Genomic DNA, 23399 nt, shown 5'->3' on the forward strand with positions numbered 1-23399 from the left:
GATAATTCTGCATATCATTTCCACCTACCTGTGCTAGTGCGATATGTGCCTGTATGTGCTGGTTGCAGAGGGTCCCCCTGACTCTGGCTGAGACTCCTCATAGGGGGCTTCTGATACACTCTGTCTTCGTAAATAGGATCTATATGGTGCTCTGGAGACTGCAGCGCCCTTAACTCGGAGCCAAGGTGGCTGTGCTGGCTGCTGTAAGATGCCCGAGACCCAGCTGCAAATAAGATTTATATGGGAAATTTAAGAAAAGACAAACACCCCACAGAAAGCAGGAAATGATTTCATAAAAAGCTTATTTAAAACACAGTTTTTAAAACAGAAATAAAACAACGAATTTTTTTTAAATGTAAAGAAAAGCAGCATGCAATGGCAGCAGAGAGGAGTTAATCATCTTATCGGCATCACCCAGCTGTCTGCATTTGCTCCAAAACCTGATTTCTTCTCAAGAAGGAAGATATTTCAGAGATAAATAAATATTGTGCAAGGCCAATAAAAACTTCATTTTTCTCACATGGAGACTAACAAATGTTGGTGCCTTATCCTGCGGAATCCTATGAAAAGGCTTAATGGCACAATCAGAAGAGAGGGAGGGAAGTAAGGCCTAACCTCATGTATTGTGCCCTCATCTTACATCTACAACTGAAACAAGAGAGATCTGAAGAACAAATGCATTTTCATCATCAACATAGACCTTCTTGCTGCTTTACTTGAAGTATGACAGTGCAGTTATGCCTCACCAGTATCTCCTTTAGTGTAGAAACCAGTGTAGAAACCAGGCTGCTAGGGCTTTCTACAACCAAAAATCTCTGGGGATAAATAAATTAAACTTATCTTCAGGAAAAATATTTTAAAGATACAGCAAGGATTTTTTTTAGATATGAAAGGAATCTTATTTTGTATAATAAAGAAGATTTTATCCCTAGTTCACCTTAATCTCAGATGCAGAACAGACAAACTTGCATATTTCCAGCTTTGGCTATAAGCCCCATCATCTGTATCATTTTGTCATATTACTATTTTGGTTAACTTTTCCTACTCTTCAAACTAGTTTCAAATTTCCAAACATCTCAAATTTGAAAACAGTGTATTATCAGGTTAGTAAATAGTACTGTGATGCAAAACCCAGAAAAACACAATAGACTGGTGAAAAAGGAAAGAAGTATATTCTCTGAAGTCATTGAACATTTCAATGCAGTACAGAACAACATAGCAAAGGTGGGAAAGAACTCCAGCTTTTCTTTTTATAAATAACTCACTAAGTCTGTTTATATCTTGCTTAGCTGTCCACATTTTTTTTCACATAATGCAATACAAATGACCTGAAACAACTGCAAGCTTTTAATACAAACTGCCCCTTTCAAAACACCTTCAGAGGATGATTTGTTATTAGCACAGGTACTGCAACCAATTCGCACTACTTTCTGATGTAATGGACACACTGCCAAGAATTTCAAAGATGACTTTATTCATAGCTATTCTAGATCTTGAGAAGTGATTGTGACTACTACAGAAACTGGAAATTAATTTTAAACAACACTCTTAAAGAGTTTTTAACTCATTATTTTTGTTGAACTGAACACCTCTGAGGGGCAGAATACTCCCTCCCAGAGAGATTCAGTCCCCTCCTGGGTTGGGACCTGAAACTAGACCAACTTTAATTCATTTCCATGATTTTGTATGACCATTTTTCCTTTCTATTTCCAGTCTGTCTCATTGGGATGGAGTGGGGAAGAGGTGGACACCTCATGTAAAAAACTGAGAACAAAAACATTAGAAGCTGTCAGACAGAATTTGTCCCTCTAAGTTTCTATGACACGTGCATTAAAAGCTCTAGTAGAAAAATAGACCGTAACTTTTATATAGCAACTGCCACATTTCTTTGGTTCATTTACAAATGACCCAAAGGAACACTGCTCTTAAGAATGATGGATTTTGCCTTCAATCCTGCTTTCAGTGAAACAAATGGGAATTTCTACTATCTTTTTACAATGGTTCTTCCTGACTTTGTGACCAAAGATTCTATTCAATTTCACTTGAATTAAATGATCTAATGTTCTGATTCTAGTAAAAGTTACATGCTTTATTATTTTTAAAAGTATACAAATATTCTTTTTTTTTTTAATGGTTATTATCCTTTTCATTATAGTAGGGTCTACAGTCGCAACCAAGGCTGGACCATAGTAGCATAACTGGGGGGGAGTGGCAGGGGGGCTCTTTGGAAAGTGCAAAAACTAGCTGGTGCTGCATTTGGCAGCTGGCCACACTGCCAGCACTAGTAACATTGCAGCTGGCACTGCCTCATGCAGTGGCTAGGCCCCAGGGCATGGAGGTGCCCTACTATGTCTCTGCTCAAAAAAAGCCCCAACAGCAGTAGACAACAAATATTGTTTTAGGTACTGTAAGAGAGACAGTCCTTACCCGAAAGGCTTACAATCTAAAAATGCAGCACATAAAAAGGACAGGAAGTAGAAAAAAAGATTCCCCAGAGAGCTGATGTGACTTGTCCAAAGACACACAACAGGTAAGTGGCAGAGTTAGAAATACTTTGAAGATACTTAGACTGCCAGCGTTCTTAAAGTTAAGCCCTTACATATGTCCTTAAAGGGCTGGGATCTAAATAAGAAATAGTGAGCCTCTCGGTAAATGATCAAACAAACATTTTGGAAAAAAAACAACAACTAGATACATCGGTGATTAGACCTTAAGCCTTCAAGATATCATACTTTCCCTTCAGTTACTTTTATATCCTTTCATGAATTGTCAAAATGGCAATAAATATAAACAGCTTCATTTTATTATCTTGACAGATTTGCAGCTTTCCTTTTGATGAGCTGCTTAAATAAAAGCACAAAATAATGCTATATGCTGTACACAAAATTTTGCATAATCTGATAATTACCAGTGCATAATTTTGGTAGTGTAAACTGGTCTGGAGCAAAATATTTGCCAAGTTCATACGAATCACAACATAAATCTGTTTCATTAAAAAATGTGTATTGTCAACCAATGTCTCTTTTTTTGCATGAGCAGCAGCAATGTGAAAAACAATTCTTTCCTACATGATGCACGATTTTACAATACTTACTCCATATAATGAGGGCAATATTTAAATAGGAAATATTGAAAAGCAGCAACACAAATGCATGTTTTTTGCCAAAAAAAATTAACACCATTGCGAGATGAAATAGAATCATTGTTCCAGCATTTCAACTTTTCAATAAAAGGGTTGTATTACAAAGAGAAAGATATTCAGATTCCATACTTGCTTCTCTGTAAATATTTTAAATTACTGAGCTATTTTCAAGGTTCCCTCCTCCCCCCATTAATATCTTCTCTGTTCTAGAACAGAAGAAGATAAAAACATAACGACTGTCATTTACCGAGTCAGACCATAGGTCCATTGTATTCAGGATCCTGTATCACACAGTAGTATGGAGTGGATGTACTGAAAGGGAGATAGAACAGTATGACCAGTTTTTCTACTGTTCTTCTCCCATTTGCAGCCTCCAGTGATTAAGGTCTAGGAAGGTCTGATTCAGAGGCTCTTCCATGTTCAATACCTACTGATTACCTACTTCCCATGTTCAATACCTATTAATGCACCTTTCTTTCAAGAATTTGTCCAATCCCTTTTTGAATCTGATTAAACTGTCACCTTCCACAACATCTTGTGGAAATGGGTTCCACACTTTAATTAAATGGTGTGTGAAAAAGAACTTCCTTTTGTTAGTTTTCAACCTAATACCTTCTCTAGTTCTTCTACATCATTTCTGAGGTGAGGAGACCAAAACTGGGAACAGTATTCAAGTGGTAGACACACCATAGATTTATAACAGAGAATAATGATGCTTTCCATTTTGTTTACAATTCCATTCTTAATAATCCTTAACATTGTGTTTGTCTTTTTGATGGCTACAGATGTTTTAAGCAAACTATCCACAATTACTCCCAGATATCCCTGCTGTGTTATAACAGCTAGTGCAGAGCCCATCATAGTTTAGGTATAGTTTGGGTTATTTTTGCCCATGTGCATCATGTTATACTTATCTATATTGAATTTCATCTGCCATTTAGTTGCCCATTCACGCCAGACCCTTCTGTAGTTCCTTGCAGTCTGCCTTGGTCTCTACCTGTATCATTTGCAAATTTTGCTACCTTGCTACTCACCCCTTTCTCCAGATCATTTATGAATATGTTAAAAAGCACTGGTCCCAACACAGATCCCTGGGGGGACTTCACTGTTTACTTCTTGCCATCCTTTACATTTATACTCACTCTGTTTTCTATCTTTAAGCAAATTTCTAATTCACTAGTGGACCTTCCCTGTAATCCCATGACAACCTACGTTCCCTCAGAGCCTCTGATGGGAAACCTTCTCAAAGGCTTTTTGGAAGTCCACATATACTATGCCAACTAGGGCTATGTGAACCTTCTCTGGCTGTTTCATTTTGACGCTGTTTCGACTCATTTCAAGCTCGAAACAGCAAAATAGAAATGAAACAGAGGGTTTCAAAACAGCCTCAAAATGAAACGAGGGCAGTCAAAACATTTCAAAAGTTTCCAAATGTTTCGAGTTTCCAAGCTGAAGCTGGACTTGCCTGCAGGGAAACAGAAAGTAAGGAGAGGGAGGGGGAAGAGGTGGGACGAAGGGGGAAGTAATGCTCTGATATTGACTGTGTAGCTGGCCAGTGACTGTCACCCTTCCCTGAGGTCCCTTCTAATCCCAGACCTCTGGGGGAGGGATGGGAAAACAGCATAAAAGGAGCATTGTTTAAACTGCCCTGCTTTCTGCCTTGGTGTCAGTTACTGACATGCATGTTCCAGCAGCTCAGCAGCGTCAGACAACGAATGCTCCTAGCACTGATCTTTTGAAGGATTTCCTACTTGCTACCCTAGCCTAGCCTAGCAAGAGGGATTTCAGAATACCTTTTTGGATTTTTCTTTTTTCCACACACTTTTATTTTATTATTATATTCATTCATTTATTCTGTTCAATTTTATAATTACATTGGATAGGATTACTATAATTTAATTCATATAGGAAGGCAAATACATTTATATTTTATTTCTATACATTTATACTTTGCAGCTTACATACATTATAGCATTTATATAGGAGGAAAGATATATTTTTATATTTTTTATATACATTTATACTTTGCACCACACACACATTGAATTTATATAGGAGGAAAGAAATATTTTTCATTCATTCATATTTCTTTTTATACATTTCTACTTTGTGCCACACTCATTCACATTACTGAATTCACAACAGAGGAAAGATATACTCTTCATTCATTCATATTTCTTTTTATACATTTCTACTTTGTGCCACACACACTCACATCATGACACAAAACTGTGGGGAGAAGTGGACACGCTGGAGGGCAGGGAACAACTACAAGCAGACCTGGACAGGTTGGACATATGGGCAGAAAAGCTAATGGCACTTTATCGTGCATCAGCAGATGCATGATGAACAGAGCCAAGGAGGTGATACTTCCCCTCTATCAGGTGCTGGTCAGACCGCAGTTGGAATACTGTGTGCAGTTTTGGGCGCCACACTTCAAGAGGGATGTGGATAACCTGGAGAGGGTCCAGACAAGGGCCACTCGTATGGTTAAAGGCTTGCAGGCCAAGCCCTATGAAGAGAGACTGGGGCACCTGGACCTTTTCAGCCTCCGCAAGAGAAGGTTGAGAGGTGACCTTGTGGTTGCCTATAAGTTCATCACGGGAGCACAGAAGGGAATTGGTGAGGTTTTATTCACCAAGGTGCTCCCGGGGGTTACAAGAAATAATGGCCACAAGCTAGCAGAGAGCAAATTTAGACTAGACATTAGGAAGAACTTCTTCACAGTTAGAGTGGCCAAGGTCTGGAATGGGCTCCCAAGGGAGGTGGTGCTCTCCCCTACTCTGGGGGTCTTCAAGAGGAGGTTAGATAAGCATCTAGCTGGGGTCATCTGAACCCAGCACTCTTTCCTGCTTATGCAGGGGGTCGGACTCGATGATCTATTGAGGTCCCTTCCAAGCCTAGCATCTATGAATCTATGAATCATTGAATTTAAATAGGGACACGGACTCATTCATATATTTGTAGAAAAGCAAGACATGAAACACACCCAAAAAACCCCAAATCAACCAACCTGAGATGCAGCCTTTTTCTTCCAGCTAGAAGGGATGAGGCTTCCACAAGCAGGAAGGAGAGGGGAGCAGTGCCAGTGCCATTGCCTGTGCCTGAGACTGCATCCCCTCTGCCTGCACAAGCCATAACTCCCCTCCCCCCTCCACCACCATGACAACAACAAGCAGCAGCACCAGCACCAGCATGACAGCCTCTTCTACCCCCATTTCACTTCCCATGCTGAGCCTTCCAGTGCCAGAGGAAGAGCTGGAGCTAGATCTCAGTGCCCTAGCAAGGGAAATTCTGGGGAAGGAGGGGGAATCATCTGAGTTTGTGCTCCACACTCCTCAAGTTTCCCCTAGAGTTAGGTCTCCTTCCCCAGAAGGCACTTCAGAGGAAGTTGAGGTAGAGGTGGAGGCAAGCAGTTCTGCTGAGTCTGCTCCTCCTGTTGTTGTGCCTCTGCCTGCTGAGGAGGGGAAAAGTGCAGCATCATCTACACATATACCTGCTCGCCAGAAGTGAGTGGATAGTGTGGTCTGGGATCATTTTGAGCTGGCAGATGATCCCACATACACTACCTGCCTGCACTGTCAAGCCAAAATCAGCCAGGGAAAGGGAACAAAACATATGAGCACCACAGGAATGCTAATGAATCTCCAGAGGCACTACCCCCTTGCTCTTGCTCCTCCCCAGGCTGGCTCCAGCAGAAGTGTGCCCAAAGGGAAGTCCTCCTCTTGCTCATCCCCAAAAAGCAGAGACAAGCCACCCTGGATCAGTGGGGATAAGGTGGACAGAAGCGGGGCACATTGCAAGGGCAAGCAAGATCACCCGGAGCACTGGGGAGATGCTTGCTGTTGATGGCCAGTCCTTCTCCTTAGTTGAGCAGCCAGGGTTCAGGCTGCTTATGGCGCTCATCCTACCAAGTGCCCTCATGTACCACCTTCAGCAGAACGGTGGTGCCCTCTTTGTATGAGGCATGCAGGGAGTATATGAGGGAGGAGCTGCACAAGGCAGGCCCTCAGGTGGCCTTACATTTCACCTCGAACATCTGGAGCAGCCGGGGTAGAGATCACGCCTACTTCTCCCTCACATGGCACTGGTGCAACCAGTCAGGCCATCGGTGTGCTCTCCTTCAAGCTAAGGTGGTGGATGAGTCCCACACATCAACAGAGATCATGGGGGCCATGAACCACTTGGTGCAGGGGTGGTTCGCTGGGCAGGGAGAGCTCACCAGTGAGTTCATGGTCACTGACAATGGGGCCAATATGGTCAAGGAGGCCTGTGATGCCAACTTTGTTGGTATCTGCTGCGTGGCACACAAGTTGCAGCTCATTGTCAGGGATGCCTTGGAGAGGGACAGGGCTGCAATTGATGGCAGGCTACTTCGACTGGAGCATTAAGCGGGGCACGATGCTGCAGGACAAAGAAACAGAGCTGAATATTCCGCAGCACAAAATAATGCAGGATGTGGAGACTTGGTGAAACTCCACATACCTGATGCTCACAAGGCTGATGGAGCAACAAAAGGCAATCCATGAGATGGCCTTGCTCGGGGAGATTGGGATCAGTGGCCCGCTGAACAGAGCTGAGTGGGATACCAACTCCCAGATCTTGGTGGTCCTCAAGCCCTTCCTCGAGGCCACTGAGACCCTCAGCGCTGCCAATGCCCTCCTTAGCCAGGTGATCCCCATAGTGAGGGAACTTCAGAGCCAAATGGAGAGCTTCCAGGGGATCAATGTTCCTGGCTGGGGCAAGCTGCTGTCACCAGATGTCCAGGCACTGGTGAGGCAGCTGAAGGAGGGGATCAGGAAATGGCTTGATCCCTAGCGGTTCAGTACAGTCCATGTGCTGGCTGCTGTGTGTGACCTGAGGGTGAAGGGCAGTATATCAGCAGACAGAGGTGCTGGTGAAGAGTCAGGGAGGCAGAATGGCGAAGGCAGGAGGACGTGGAAGAGGGGGATCCACTGTCCCATGCTAGCACACCATCCACCAACCCATCTCCTCCTCTACCACAGGTGCTGCCAATGTGGGCCAAGGGCTTGGCTTCCATGGTGGGGTCCAGAAGAACCAGACCCATCAGGCACGTAGTGCTCAGGCCTTGGTGGCTGCCAATCTCACCGAGGACATGGAGTCACTGCTGTGCGACCCCATGACCTACTGGGCAAGCCGCAGCCAGATGTGGCAGGATCTGGCCACTATTGCCCGTGAGTACCTGTCCTGTCCACCGACCAGTGTTCCTAGAGGGAGGGTGTTCAGCATTTCTGGGGATGTAATTACACTTGGTTTGGTGGAGCACCTGGTGTTCCCACTGCTGGCGTCCCCAAGCTCCAGGTGCAGACGGAGTGAATGCCACCTTCCTTACTCTATCCACACCTATTTCCTTCTTTCATTTTTTAAAAGCCATTTAATGCCATGCTCTCAGAGCTGGAGGGGGCACTCACTGCATCACCAGCCAGCAGGGGGAGAACATGTCCCTGCTGAGCTTTCATGCAAGGATGAACTTGGAGGTATGACCTGGGGCTATGGGGAAGAAGGAGGCTCCAGGTCCTGGGCATGACCACTAAAACTGCACTCTGCCAGGGTTGGGAAGGCCTGGTGGGAACGTTGGTGACATGGCAGCCCCGTAAATGCCAGGACCAAAGATCCCCATGGTGAAAGGCAGGTAGGAGGCACCATAACCTCCAGCTACCACAGACATGCACAGAGTTCCAGCTGGGGAAAACTCAGACCTGTCACGTCTTTGACAGGGCTGAGGCTTGCTGGTTGTAGTGGAGTTGTGAGGCTCCGAGTGAGCTCAGCTTAGTTGCCTGGGATGCTACCTTTCAGGTTGAAAAAAACCTTTGTTAGGCTGAGCAAGCACCTGCAGTTTGTGTGTGTGCTGTTCCTGGATGGAAGGTATAGTAAAGAAGCCAGAGGCTGGCATACAATGCAGGCAAGAATGCCAGTCAGTGATAATGGAAATGGAGGTGTCACGGGGTGAGGGACAGGCTAGGGTGGGAGGGGGAAGGGGGATGTAGCAGCACAGGTAAAAGTGGAGAGGTACCTGGGGAAATAGATGTCTGACAGGTCAGGGAATGTGAGAATTCCACTGTCTATACTGAGTTCGTGAGTTTCTGTACCTAGTAGGCTGATTAAGTGAAGTTCATAGGCCCAGCTGTGAAAAGTGGTTTGTAAATTCCCTCTCAGGATCAGGCCTGAGAGACTGGAGACAGTGTTTTTTTTGTGAGAAATGTGCCCCCACAGATAGTTGGCTATTGTTGTTGTTGATAGTTGGGTTCAGTTTGTGGGGGTACTGGAGATTGTTGGCAGGTTTTGTGTTTTGAGCTGTAGGAAAATGGCTTCAGTTCTTGTGATGAGGTTAGGTTAGCAAGGTTTGGCGCTTAAAAGGCTCTGTGACAGTTTGGCTGCCTAAGATGCTGCTAGTGCTACTGAGCTGCTGCTCACTAAGTTATTATTTTACCTGTTGTCATTTAAGGTGGTGGACTGCACTGAGGCTATAGGGAAGGAAGAGGCCTCATTGGGGCACACTACCATTTTGTGTAGATGCTCTAGTGCCAGTGAGGGTGTGCCTTAACACACACACACACACACACACACACAGAGTCACATAGTGAGGGTGCACCTTAACACGCACGCTGAAGAAGAAGCTCCTGCAGGAGAGGAAAGAAGGGCTCTGTGACAGTTTGGCTTCCTGAGATGCTGCTGGTGCTACAGAGCTCACTAAGTTATTTTATACCAGTTGTCATTTAAAGCAGTGGACCAGGACGAGGCTGTAGGGGAGGAGGATGCCTCATTGGAACACACTACCATGTCCTGTCGATGCCCCAGTGTCAGTGAGGCACACAGACAGTGTCACCCATGTCATGAGTTCTGCTTGTCAGCAGCTTGAGGTGCAATTTCCCAGAACCTCCTGCACCTATCTCCTTGAAAGGTGGCAGGCTTTGTGGCCTCAGCAGGGGCCACCATCCCTGAAGTTTTCAGCCCCCTGTACCTTAACAGTCAGGCACAGTCACCCATGTCACGAGTTCTGCCTGTCAGCAGCCTGAGGTGCAGTTTCCCAGAAACCCCTACACCTATCTCCTTGAAACTTGGCAGGCTTTGTGGCCTCAGCAGGGGCTACCACCCTTGCAGTGTTCACCCCTCCTGTGCCTTCACACGTACAAGTGACATGAGTTTTGTTTTCAAGATTTTGAGTTGCGGTTTCCCAGAACCCCTTGCACCTATCTCCTTGAAGCTTGGCAGGCTTCATGGCTTCAGAAGGGACTACCATCCCTGTAAGTTTCATCTGAATCAAGCAAGAAATGTCAAAGTTATAGGCAGTTTTGTGCTTCCCCATTATAGCCTATAGGTGAAATGTTGAAACAGCATCAAAACAGTGAAACAGTTTTGATGAAATGAAATGGAACAGTGGTTTCAAAACAAAATGAAACAAAACTCGAAATGAAACACTGTTCCATTGAAACGTTGAAACGGAAGTCAAAATGGTATGGTGCCATTTCGCACAGCCCTAACGTCAAATATATCACCTTGTTCCACCTGCTTATTGGCCCCCTCAAAGACATATGTAGTCATGAGTTGCAGCACTTGGTTCTAGTTGCAGCTCGAGATCCTCACTACACCCCTAAGTTTTTCCCCACCATCTAAGTCTTACATGTACTAAGCTTCAGATAAGTCCCATTTAACACTTTTTTTCAAATCACAATCTCAGCCAACCGTTAAGAAAGAAACAAAAGCACATTGTTCTGGGTCTCAGAAAACTGGAGACAGAGCTGTTACAGGTATACTGAAGTCCAAAGGAGTTCCTGGTCTCCCATCAATGGCCTTGTCAACATGATAGAAAGAAAAGCTGACGGAATAGAGCACCAACCCCAATTAGATTTGGACTCGATGTTCTATTGAGGTCCCTTCCAACCCTAGCATCTGTGACTATCAACTTGGCCAAAAAGGTTGCATCTTCTGGCTGGGACTATGTTACACAGAAAAATTGATAGCATCATCCACTATTGGTTAAAAAATTCTAGGAAAGCTACTAGCCATGGAGCAAGCATTTAGTACTAGGAACTGGAGGGAGAGCCATTATTATCAACGTCCTGGGGTGGGGGGAGTTTCTGAGCCAACAGGGCAAAGAAAACTCTTGGCTGCTACAAGCACCATGACCCTGCCTTACAGGCATTCAGGCCCTTCAAGGGTTGTTTGTACCTGATTGTTGGGATGGAAAGTTTTGGGATAATGTTATTAGCCTCTGCATACTATAAGCCTTCCCCCTTTACCTTAGAATGCTATTCTGCATTTCAATAGGGCCAAATACTAAATGTATAGATTAAGGAAGAGAGAATACACTGGTACAGAAGAGAAGACAGGGTCCTCAAAAACAGTGACTTTGAAAGGATTTAGATTCATACTGGAAAAGCAACCCATCCTGAGCTTTCATTGTGACGCTGTGGTGAAAAAGCTAACATGCTATTTACATATTTAAAATCAGAGGTGGGTAGCTGATCCCATCTCCATATTTGTCACTGGTGAGACTAGCAGTAGAATAAGTACTGCATTCAGTTCCAGCATCCACCTCGGGAAAAGGGGTTGAAAAATTGAAGGGGTTGTTAGAAAGAGCCAGAAAATATATATTTGAGGACCGGAGAAAATACTTTACAATTAGATACTTAAAGAGCTCAATCTTTAGCTTATCAAAAAGAACCCCAAGAGGTGACTTGATTGCAATGTATAAATACTTTCATCCAGGGAGAAAAGGTAATGAAGATGCTAAAGGACTGTCTAATCTAGCAAAGAAAGGCCTAACAATAGCCAATTGTTGAAAGCTGAAACCAGACAAACTCAGACTGGAAATGAGGCTCAATTATTATGATTTTAACAGAGAGGGTGATTAACCATTAAAGTGAACTACAAAGGTAATTGAAACATTTTCCATCTTTTGAGATCTCAAAATCAAGATTCAGTGACTTCCCTGGGACAAATGTTTTAAACAACCAAAGTGATTGGACTCAATACAGAGGTAAATGGGTGAAATATTATGGTGATATACAGGAGGTGACAGTAGATGAATTAATGGTCTTTTCTGAGTCTTAAAAATTATGAATTCTGGGCATGCCACTGCCTCCTCTCCCTTCAAGTGGGGCAGGACTGAATTTTGAGACCTTGATATTGACTTTATGACAGTTGTTTTTTTGAGTGCCAGGCAATACTTTTTCACTCATGGATGGAGTTTTCCCCTTCATCCCAGTAGTCCATGTAGTCAGTACTTAGGTTTAATTATAAAATTCAATTTGTCACAACCTGTCAAGTGCCAAATTCAATATGAGATCCAGTTCGTTGAAAAAACAGAATTGAATACCAATTAAAAGAAGCCTCTCCTAAGAAATTAGGGAAGGGGGCCTCTTACATCTGGTATAGGTAGCATATATTCCCCCTTCTTCCCTATCCCCTGAACACAAATAAAAGTGAAGATTAGCTGGGACCAATCACCAGTGCTGTGACCAGATTAATAAGATGGGGTGCTAATGACAACCCTTCAGGAAGTGGAATAGTTTACAATAAAAATGATAAACTACATTGGAAGAATTGTTGCCAGCTAGTTCCCACATGTGTTACTTAAAGCTGAAGCAAAATTAGTTGAAGGTGGCATTTTCCTGAGAAATTGTTAATTCTTGACAGAATGTAACTTTTATTTTATTTTTTTTTACAAAAAACGACTTGGTTTGAAAATATATTTGCTTACTACACAAAACTATGCTACCTGCAGCCCTCCATTCCAAACCTCCATTTACCCAATAGTTTGTTAAGCCAGGTTAGTAAGACCCCTGTGTCTACAGTACAGGAGCTCTATTACTGAGGCATGGTGCAGCTCCTCGGTAATGGTTTGGCCTGACACATTGTCTTTATTGCTATTTGAAATGGTTTTACTCAGTAATGCATTTAAGCAGTGTAATTTTTCTTGGGTACACACCACACACACATCTATCAGCTGCAGTTTGGCTACATGCAATTTTCATCCTCTTTTTGCTGACTCAGAGTTCCGAGTGCTAAACTTAGAATCGGGGCACCATGTGACACGATGCAGCCTGAAGTACTGGGTTCATGAGCAAAGGAGTAACTTTTACTTGTAGATTTTCATCCAGTTATATAGCATACATAACTACTCATCTAGTATTAAACCAAAGGATAATTCATACAGGTTATAAATGAAAATAGCACTGCTATATACACATCTGTGCAATGAGGCAATGGAAATTCCACAAGTAAGAACTAAAAGAAGATTGCAACATTTTGAAGCTTTGGTATGCAGCAAGTCCTTCAGTGGACTGAAAGGCACAGTGCACTGACTTTTAGACCTAATTAGCATATGGCAGCTGAAAATTCATTGTAACACGCCTTTCAGTTTTCTGAGAGGCATGTCATGAAATGCTACTGCCTTTACAAAAGAATCATACAATACATTATGTTAGTCTAGCAAATTGTTTCAGTGGACAACATGTACCTTTAGCTTGTAACATGCAGGAAAAAGAAGTAAAAAATGGGGGACAAACATGTGGTGTACATTAGAACTCTTATTGTTGAGGCTGATGTAATGAAAACTTGGTTTATAGACAATTGCTACAAGGCATCACGCTGAGAAAACTGCTATTTCAGGTATAGTAAATCACTCCTTAAAGGGAAATTAATGTGCAAGGATGAGGAAAGCGGTCGGAGGTAACCTACTCTGTGGAAAATTTCACCATGGTCCTGTCCATACATACAGACATACATACATACATATATATATACATACTAGCTGACTATTTTAAACATGGACATTAATTTATACACAATGAAAAAAAACAGATATGGATCCAGATATAGAGCTAGGGTCATAATAGTGGAAAAAATACAAACATATCTATGGTCACAGATCTGCCAGGAATACAAATAAGAAACCTTCTCCAAACTGTGGTTCACACACATGCATTGTCCCTCCCCACAAAGAAGAAAAGGGAACAGTATATGATATGGCAAGAAATTCTGTTTTTGTACTCCACCTAACTGAGATTAAGTAAAGTTGTCACTGTTTGATCAACAGTGGAAAGCATTGCCATTATTTGAGCAAAATTCACCCTGGAGAGCAAGAGAACAAGAAAAGAAGCAAGAATGTTGAACCCAAGCTTTGAAAATGAATGCAAGCTGTAAATATTATTGACATGACAGCTGGTGAAATTAACCAGTAAGACATGACAGACCATATGGCAGAACCAGCTAACACACACCTTGGGTGTGTCATTTCATGCCTCCAGCATACCTAAGATGTGTATTAATCAGGACAGCAATATGGTCAGGAATGTCATCTTACTAAGTGGGTAACTTTTTTCCTTAAAAATATTTCTCAGTATTTAAAGAACCTTAAAAAGACAGGCAGGTACAATGTAAGTTAGTTCCCAACAATGTCTACAAATTTGATTAATTTAATATTAAATGTAGTGCTAATTAATTTGAATTGCCTTTTTGTAAGTTTTCCAATGTATTACATTTCTCTTCATTCTCTCTTGACACTTCAGAATTATGTCTTTCTACATTTTTATACAAAATGCCATGACTGAACACACTGATTACATACACTATAGGAGGGGTTTGTTTTGTTTTGTTTTAGTTATATTTCTGCTGTATCCAATTTCTGCATTCCTTTACATTTTGCATTCCGTTGCTCATTCTTGGCTCATGCTATGGCAAGAGTATATCAAAGAGGCCTTACATGTGTGAGCCCCTGGGTTTAGGACTTTTGCCTGCCTCCTTTTTACCTATTCTCTCTTCCACCCCCTATTGAAAGGGTATTTACTCTTGTTTTTCATAGGGAGGGTCCTCATTAAACCCCAGTGAAGATATCTGCATTTTTTGTGCGAGTCTCTGTTGTACATGGAACAACCAGATAATGATTTATATAGGTAGCAACCCAAAATATATGTATTAGACATAGACACACTTAGATTCATCCATATTTATATGTAAAACCAGATTAAACATTTCCTGTGGTATATCCAGTTTTCCAGCAAACTTGATTTCAGTTTTACATATGGAATATCATTGGATCCTGTGAGTTGTTTCAGCTTGTGAAGCTTCACAGATTTATACACATTAGGGGCTGGAAAGGACCTTGTGAGATCATCGAGTCCAGCCCCCTTGCCATAGGCAGGAAGTCAGCTGGGATCACATGATCCCAGCAAGAAAATAACCAGATATTTTTTGAAAGAGTCCAGAGTAGGTGCTTGCACCACCTCTGGGGGGAGTCTGTTCCAGACCTTGGACACACGCACTGTAAAGTTCTTTACGGTGTGTGTGTCCAGGGTCTGGAACAGAATCCCCCCACAGGTGGTACAAGCACCTACTCTGGACTCTTTCAAAAAACAGCTGGATATTTTTCTTGCTGGGGTCTTCTAAAAGGAGCTGAACCTCATTGGGTTGAAAATCTAGTTGGAAGTCTTGTGAGGGGACTAAGTTTTTTGTCTTTCTTTTCAGTATGGTATGGTTTTGGCTCATCAAGTGACACTCCGTAAGCAGTCTGCCTCATAGGATTTCAATACTCTGTAGTTATATGTTAAAAATAGGGGGGAAAAGGTCTAGGGAGAAAGGTGAACTTTCAAAATTGATCTGGCTCAGTTTATACAGTATGTAAAGTCTGAGGATAGTTCCTATGTAATCCAAATTAGTTTTAAACTTCAAGTAATGTCTCAAATTTTGCTATTCTGTTTTTTTCTTTTATAAAAGGAAGAAAAATAAACATTTTTTTCCAGTTTTCCGTGTTTACTTTTAACCTTTTTCATCACTTTCCTGAACTGCAAACCACTTTAGAAAATACATTTTAATTCTATAGTGGTAGAAATCCAAAAGATTTCTCAGTGATAGTAAATATATGTATCTGGTCCTGCCAGTCTTTTCATTTCCAGGTACTGTCCTCGTTCTGTTTAAAAGCATTTACTTGCTTAAAACATTTTATCAGAAATAAATGGTTGGAGCAAAAGGAAATGTGACTGGGAGCTAAAATGAGATCAGAGGCAGTGATAACCAGCTACAGATAGTAGATTAAATGCCACAAACAGGTTTGGGGAGATAATTTGTGTTTCATTTCTCCTACACAGACCTATTTTGGGGGAAAAACAAAAATCAGAAACAACCACAACTACACAATCATAACCTGCCTTTAATCAGACAGAAATATCATGGAATACAGCCTTTTTACAAAGTAGCCACTTAATTTCTCCCCTCTTCTCTAACCTAAAAAAGAAAATAACTAGTAATTTTTAAGCAAAACAAACTTTGAAGGAAACATTGTACACAGCCGGAACAGATACATCTTCCCATCACTTTCTAACTTTCTTTTTACTAACCACTTTAATTCAAGGTTGAGTTCTTCAGTAATAGGATGGCGTTACTAGGCAACAAGCCCTGGCAACAACATACACTCTGTCTGGGTGGTTAACCACTGCTTTCATGACCATTTCTAAATTCAAAATACTGTTATGTCACGGTCCTAGAATGGGTCTTTCTTGCTTGATTTTTCAAAGTTTTACTTAAGATCTGCCTAGATCTAAAAAGCAAAATCAGAATACATAATAAAATTAGTTTTCAGTCAAATTTTGAAGCCTGAGAGCTTGTGTTTCAATATTAGTTCCTTCTCTTGGTTAAACAGATGGATGCTATTGCAATGCATTCAACTCAGTAACCAAAGGAACAGAAAGACAATGTTACAGCACATAGTGAGAAATACCCTCAAAACAGATATACCCTCCTCCCATCCCCCCTCAGACATTTTGCAGGACCCTATATTTAGCAGTTCCTCAGCATGAAATGCAACTCAATAAATGAAGAACAGTGCATATTTAGAATTGCAGAGCCAGATCTTCCTTACTGTGAGACAAACCTATGCAGAGCACAGGAAACTCTTCAATAGTCCAGTTTTGTCCAACACACAATGAGGGCTAAACATCCAAAATCCATAGATCCTCACAGGGCTTAAGGTAGCCTCCAGAAGCCAGAGCCTGATGCACAGAAGCCTTAACACTTTCAACGAAAACTAGAAAAACCTCACTTGATTGTGTTCGACGGTCTGGATGGGCAAAGCATCTAAACTGATGCTTAGTCAGCTTTGTCTTAAGCAGATTTTCTCTGTGGGGCTAGTACATCAGGACAGTGCTTCAGACAGTGGCAGTTCTTCTGAACAGCTCCTATCCCTAGACACAGATTTCTCCTGTAGCACACCAGCCCACAGAGTATGGTTAACAAAGCTTTTACTATGCACTATAGATGAAAAAGTCTCAAAGGTAGGCACTATAAATTTGCTTTTGGCTAAGCAGGTATGCTTTAAGAATTCTAACTTCAAGAGAGAACATGAATACTACTCTGGATTTAATTTTCTCATTGACTGACGGCTTTCATATTATCAGTAAAAATGGGAGCAATGGTATGACAGACTATGGTGGTCTGTAACATTCTTGGGTTAAATATGTTCATGTTATAATACCTTATGTACTCAAATCTAAGAACTTAGAATTTAAGGTGACCCCCACAATAATTGGATTCTATATATGAAAAATTATAAATCTGTAATCATTGTCCAGGTATACAATCTAAGTATCAGTGGGGTGTCTTAAATTAATTTCTCCCACTCATTTAGCAGGGAAAGCAGTAGCTATGGGGGGTCAGGTTGCCCCCTTACCCTCTAGTTTTCTTCCTGCAACCTTCCTGCACCCCACCCACACCTCCCACAGTCTCTGCTCCACCCACTCCCCAGTGTCATAAGCCACCTTGCCTTTGACCTCTACAGTACCATCCTTTGAAAACTGAGGCAAGATTTTTCCATTTAATTCTTTGGATATATCCAGATTATTGTTACATTCAACTCCATCTTCACTGGTCTCACTAGTACTTCCATTTTCTCTTTGTTTTTTCACAGCTAAGGAACTTGTTTAATTTTCTGTGTAGAGTCTAGCACAGCTTGGTTCACTTCATGCCTATATTTCCTGACCTCCAAAATACAGCTTCCTTTATAAATCACTTCTTTTTTTTATTCCATCCCTTGTATTCTTCTCACTTCTTTTAACATCCTTTTCAAGGCAGCACTTTATCCATTTTAGTCTGCACTTCTTCCCTAAAATATTTTGGGTTCTAAATTCCAAATAGATTTTGTACTTTTGCTTCCAAGGTGCAAATTACAAGGCTCCTGCACATTTATGTCCATAGGCTCTGCTGTCTAATTGACTTTATTAACCAGTTTAATCAGGTTTTCCAAGTCCTTAGTTGCAGACCGGTTTTTGTTTATTCTTCAGTGAAATTTAAGCGGAATCAACTCTTGATTACTCAGTCCCAGGATCTTTTCTATAACCAGCTCTTCTATAATGTCCTTCATATTTACCAAAGGTAACTTTGAAATAGCACCACCTTTGGTTGATTCTTGACTCTTTGGTGATTAACTCTGTCACAACTGTCACATCTGGGTATCTCTGATACCTGCCATTCCTAATAGGATTTATTTTCCAGTCTATAACTGGAAAATTAAAGTTTCCATTCATGACACAATCCCCAATAGTATTAGAGAACTCTATCTACATCTGATCCAACACTGTGCATCTATAGCAAACACATAGCAAACAGCTTTTACAGTCCTTTCCCTAAGTGATGTTGACTCAGACAGATTTTGTTCGTGCTATCCATTCTTACTTGTTTATAGACTAGTGCATCATTGATATTCAATGATATCTGTACCTTTATTTCTATCTCCAGAACTGCATACCCTTCAATACCTGTATTCCATTTATGATCACTATTTTGCCACTTTTTTGTTATCCCTACAATATCAAGTTTCAGGTCCTGTACTTGTAATTCTAGTTCTTCCATTTTGTTGCCTAGGTTACTTGCAATAGTATATAAAGATCTCAGTTGTTTATCTCTCAACTCATCCAAGTTTCCAGCTGAATTAGACAATCTTACTAAATGCATTGCTCTGACTACTTCTTTCATTAACACGTGCTCTTACTTTTTCCTTGGTATCCATATGCTTACGCTCTGATGTTCCTTTATACCTTGCCATATCCTTGTTCATCTGACTTCCCTCTCCCTGTATATTAAGACAAGTCATGGAGATCCTAGAAGTCTCTCCCAAACTTCTCTCCTCCTTTCCTAGTTTAAAGATCTTATTAGAAGTGTTCAGTCCCAGAATGTTAGTATCTCAGGTATTTTAGTGAAATTCATTTGTTCAAGACAGTCCTCTTCACAGGACTTTTCACATCTCTGAGTGCTCCCCTAGCCTGGTACTAGTCATTCTTGAGCTATTTCATAAAACAGTTGGTGGATGTCCTGTTGCTACCAACAGTGTCCTTTCAGCCCCAGGTTCACATCTATTGTCTTGCTCCCTGGCAGGTGGAATCCTTCTGTTCCCTGGCTGAACTCTGGACTAGACCAACTATTTTTTTTTTCAGTGAGGATTCCCTAGTCACATCTCTCTGCCTCTTTATGGCTTTGGTTTGAGTCTCAAATCCCTGCCACTTGTTCTTCTTTCTGTTTGCATTCCATTCTGCCTTGTGTTTTCTCTCAGACTCCCCTGTTTATCTGCCTCATCCTTCCTTGAGCTTCAGTCCCTGCTGATCTCAATTGTTCATTCCTGTCTTCTGTTAGGAATGGTTTCCCCTCTTCTTTTTTCTTGCTATTCTGTTAGGTAGCTTGGCCTAATGGCTAAAGTCAAGGGCCCTGGTGGTTCATTAGATGCCAGTACAGGTCAGTAATCATGTGAAAACAGGAGGCAGATCCATAATACTCGGATGAAGTTAGCTGCTTAGTCTAGAGCTGGACATCAAGCCAAAGGTGAGAAGCCAGAGTTCAAAAAACAAGACAATCTAGAGTCAGAGTCAGGAGGCTGGATTTAGGAAACAAAGGTTCAAGAAGCAAGAGCTGGGAACCAGGAATTAAGACAGGAATAGGTCAGGGGCTGCCTGCAAGCTGACAGCAAAGGTCAAGTTACAGGGAGGTTCTTCAAATATAGAGCTGGAGCCAAGCAGGTAGCTAAGCAATTTCTGGGATAGTTGGCTCATTACAAGAGAAGCAGATTTTTAACCCTCAGGAGCCACTTCTTACTTCTGCTCAACTTCTCTTTATGCTCTAGTGCAGTGAATTTGTTTCACAGATACATTTCTCCTCTAATAGGCAGTCACTTCCTTTGTTTTGTTCTTAGTCACATTTTTCCCTGGATCTCCCTTTCTGTCTAGCAGCCTGCTCCCTAGCTGTGCTTGTCTATCAGGTTGTTGCAAATCTTGGGATGCCCTGCAGCCTCCTTTCTCATCTCCTGCATTCCATCTTCAGATCCAGGTCTGAACTCCACCGCTGCCTTGGACTGCATTTCATCTCTCCCATGACCTCTTTCAGGCTGAATTTCATACATAGGTAACAGCTGACAGGAACCAAGTTCAGAATAATGCACATTACTTGGCTTCTATACCGAGTCATCTTTTTTCTTCTCTCCCATACTCAGGTCACTTCTCGTGCTGCATCTGTAGACATTGCTGCCTCCTCTTTCTAATTTCTGGACTTAAAAATGCCCAAATTCCCCAAAACTCTCTAGACAAACCCATATTAGTTTGAGGGTCAGAGCTGGTAGCTTCTACAAACATGGAAAAGAATGCTCAAGCAAGCTGTCTGTCAACCCCTAATGTAGGGATGTAAATGTATCCAGAATTCAACTGTTTTATGTATTTTTGGCAAATCACCCAGTATCAGTTTTCTAGTTTTCTCTCTAGGTACCTCATCCACAGCAGGCAATTTGTACACCACAGTGACCAGTAAGTATTATAAGGATTTCAACCATAATAAAATGAAGGGCATGCTCTCATTCTCCTCCAAGAAATGAAGAACATAATGAGAAACCAAAGATTCTGTCACTCTTTATTTATTTAGCAGTGCCCTAACTTTCATGCCAAAAGAGATTTACAGACTGAGGTGCAGGGGACACCAATGGACTTTCTGACCTGGAATAAGCAAGAACTTTTATCACATTTGGCATGTGGTTGCTTGAATGCACAAACTGGACACCTCAATGAATCCACTGTGATAGAAACAGACATTGCAGAGATAGTCAGTTGGTTTGTTTTAAAAAGGACTTACTGTTCCTCCTACATTCTCTGAGCACTAGCCCTGGGCAGGGAAAACCCCCCTCACCCCACGGTCCAGGTGGCTCTACCCTGCCACTCCAGCTACACGAACTCAAGGATAAAGGAAACAGCAGTAAGGATCCCACTAAAGATGCTCTTTGCAACAGAAAAGAAAAGCAGCTAAGGTGGATCCTACCCTAGCTGTAGGGAGGGCAGGGAAAAACCCAGCCAGATTTAGCATTCCACTATCAACTGTGTGATACAACCTTTCCCTCTGCAGCCATATGAGCTCAAGAATGAAAGAGCTTCTGCGGGGCAATCAACAGAGCTTAGGTGCTGAAGCAGGGACATGAAGACTTCAGCACATGACCAATTTTCACAGTTTTAGCCCTGCCTTATAGTTGGATAAAACATAGGTTTTCTGGGGAAGAAAGGAAATTATTGAAAGAAAAATATATGCTCCCTGTGCTGGCTTGAAAACAGTATTTAAAGGTCTGTTTTTTGGGAATTAGCTTATAGGTATAGATAAGGGTTCAAGATGGGCAGTGTTGCGTATAGACATTATAAGGGTTCAAGATGGGGAGCAGGGGTTAATTAATTTGTAAAAACCTGGGTTTCACATACAGAGTTCCATATAGCCCCTGGAAGCAGACAGGCTGCCTAGCACAAGGCCAATGGATGGACAGAGCCTGAGAATTGAGGGGGGCATGCCATAACACAAGATGACAGTATTCAAGGCAGACAGGTTGTTTAACACAACAAGGACACATAGCCTGGGAACCAAGGAAGTACGTACCATACTGTTCCATAACGAGATAAGTGACACCAGCTACTAGGTCCCAGAAAGCAGGGAGGGCTGAGTCCCAGTTTTGGGGGGAACACACCAAATTAGGAGAAGGCCTGGAAGGTTATGTGGATTTGTGACCACAGAGAGACAAACAACCAGAGAGAGCCATAGAAGAAGAGTCATCAGGAATCATCAAGGGGGAAACAGAATACAAAAGCAGAGACTTGAGAGTAACAAAGGGTCTCTCCCTGTTCCTTCTGGTCCCTCCTGTCCCTTTGTCCATCCTTCCCTGTTCCTTCTCTTCCTTAAGAGGGGTTCCCATTAGGGCTGTGTGAGGCTTCGGACTGTGCTTTGGATCTGGAGAAGCTTTGGACACTTTGGTGTCCAAAGCAGCATGTCCAGATCAAAGCACTGGCTTCATTAGGCTTTCTGAAGTGGTTTGGAGCTTCCAAAGCACTTTGGAAAAGCTTCGGAGCCGTTTTGGAGATCCGACCATAGGGTATAATGGGGAATCAATGAAATATCTATATCTTTGTTGTTTGTTGTCTGATCTGGATGAAATTTGTAGACGTGGTAGCCTCTGCTGAAAGCATGAAGCCTGCCAAGTTTCAAGAAGATTGGTGCATGGGCTCAGGGGAAACTGTAACACAAATTCTTGAAAGAAAACTCATGTCACGTCTATGTGTTACAACACAGGGGGGTGAAAACTGCAGGGGTGGTGGCCTCTGGTGAGGCCACAAAGCATGCCAAGTTTCAAGAAGATTGGTACAGGAGTTTGGGGGAAACTGCACCTCAAGCTGCTGACAGGCAAAACTCGTGACATAGATGACACTGCGTGTGTTAAAATGCAGCAGTGGGCTGAAAACTGCAGGGGTGGTGGACCCTGCTCAGGCCACAAAGCCTGCCAGGTTTCAAGGAGATAAGTGCAGGGATTTGGGGGAAACTGCACCTCAAGTTCTGGACAAGCAAAGCTCGTGACATGGGTGACACTGTGTGTGTTAAGGCACAACAGGGTGAAAGCTGCAGGGATGATAGTCCCTACTGCGGCCATGAAGCCTGCCAGCTGTTAATGAGATAGGTGCAGGGCTTCTGGGTTCTGGGGCCCTGCACCTCTAGCTGCTGACAGGCAAAACTTGTGACATGGGTGCTTGTGCAACTGCGTCTGACTGGGGGGGGGGGGGGGGGGGGGGGGGGGGGGGGACTATGCAGGCCTGGCTGCTAAGCTACTGTGTTACCAGCTACCAATCAATCATAATTCACTCAGGGAAAAGCTCAATACACAGTTGCTAGCTAATGTAACTAGTTAATTAGCAACAATTAACACCTACAAAACCACAGACTAAGGAGAGGAAAGAATCAATAT

The 23399-nt window shown here is 42.3% G+C and overlaps 1 protein-coding gene across 7 annotated transcripts in view; it reads right to left on the bottom strand.

The window, feature by feature from the left end:
• Nucleotides 1-23399, bottom strand: part of CTNND2 (catenin delta 2) — a 1263346-nt gene that overhangs the window by 449530 nt on the left and 790417 nt on the right. For 6 of the 7 annotated variants that reach the window (XM_059728600.1, XM_019483890.2, XM_019483893.2 and 3 more), the window contains one exon: nt 29-223. The exons of the other annotated variant lie outside the window; for it this stretch is intronic. In XM_059728600.1, coding sequence (XP_059584583.1) covers nt 29-223 — 195 coding nt within the window. The remainder of the gene's footprint in view (nt 1-28; nt 224-23399) is intronic. 7 annotated transcript variants of the gene reach the window in all.

This window comes from Alligator mississippiensis, chromosome 5, assembly GCF_030867095.1.
Source record: "Alligator mississippiensis isolate rAllMis1 chromosome 5, rAllMis1, whole genome shotgun sequence".
Taxonomy (NCBI): domain Eukaryota; kingdom Metazoa; phylum Chordata; order Crocodylia; family Alligatoridae; genus Alligator; species Alligator mississippiensis.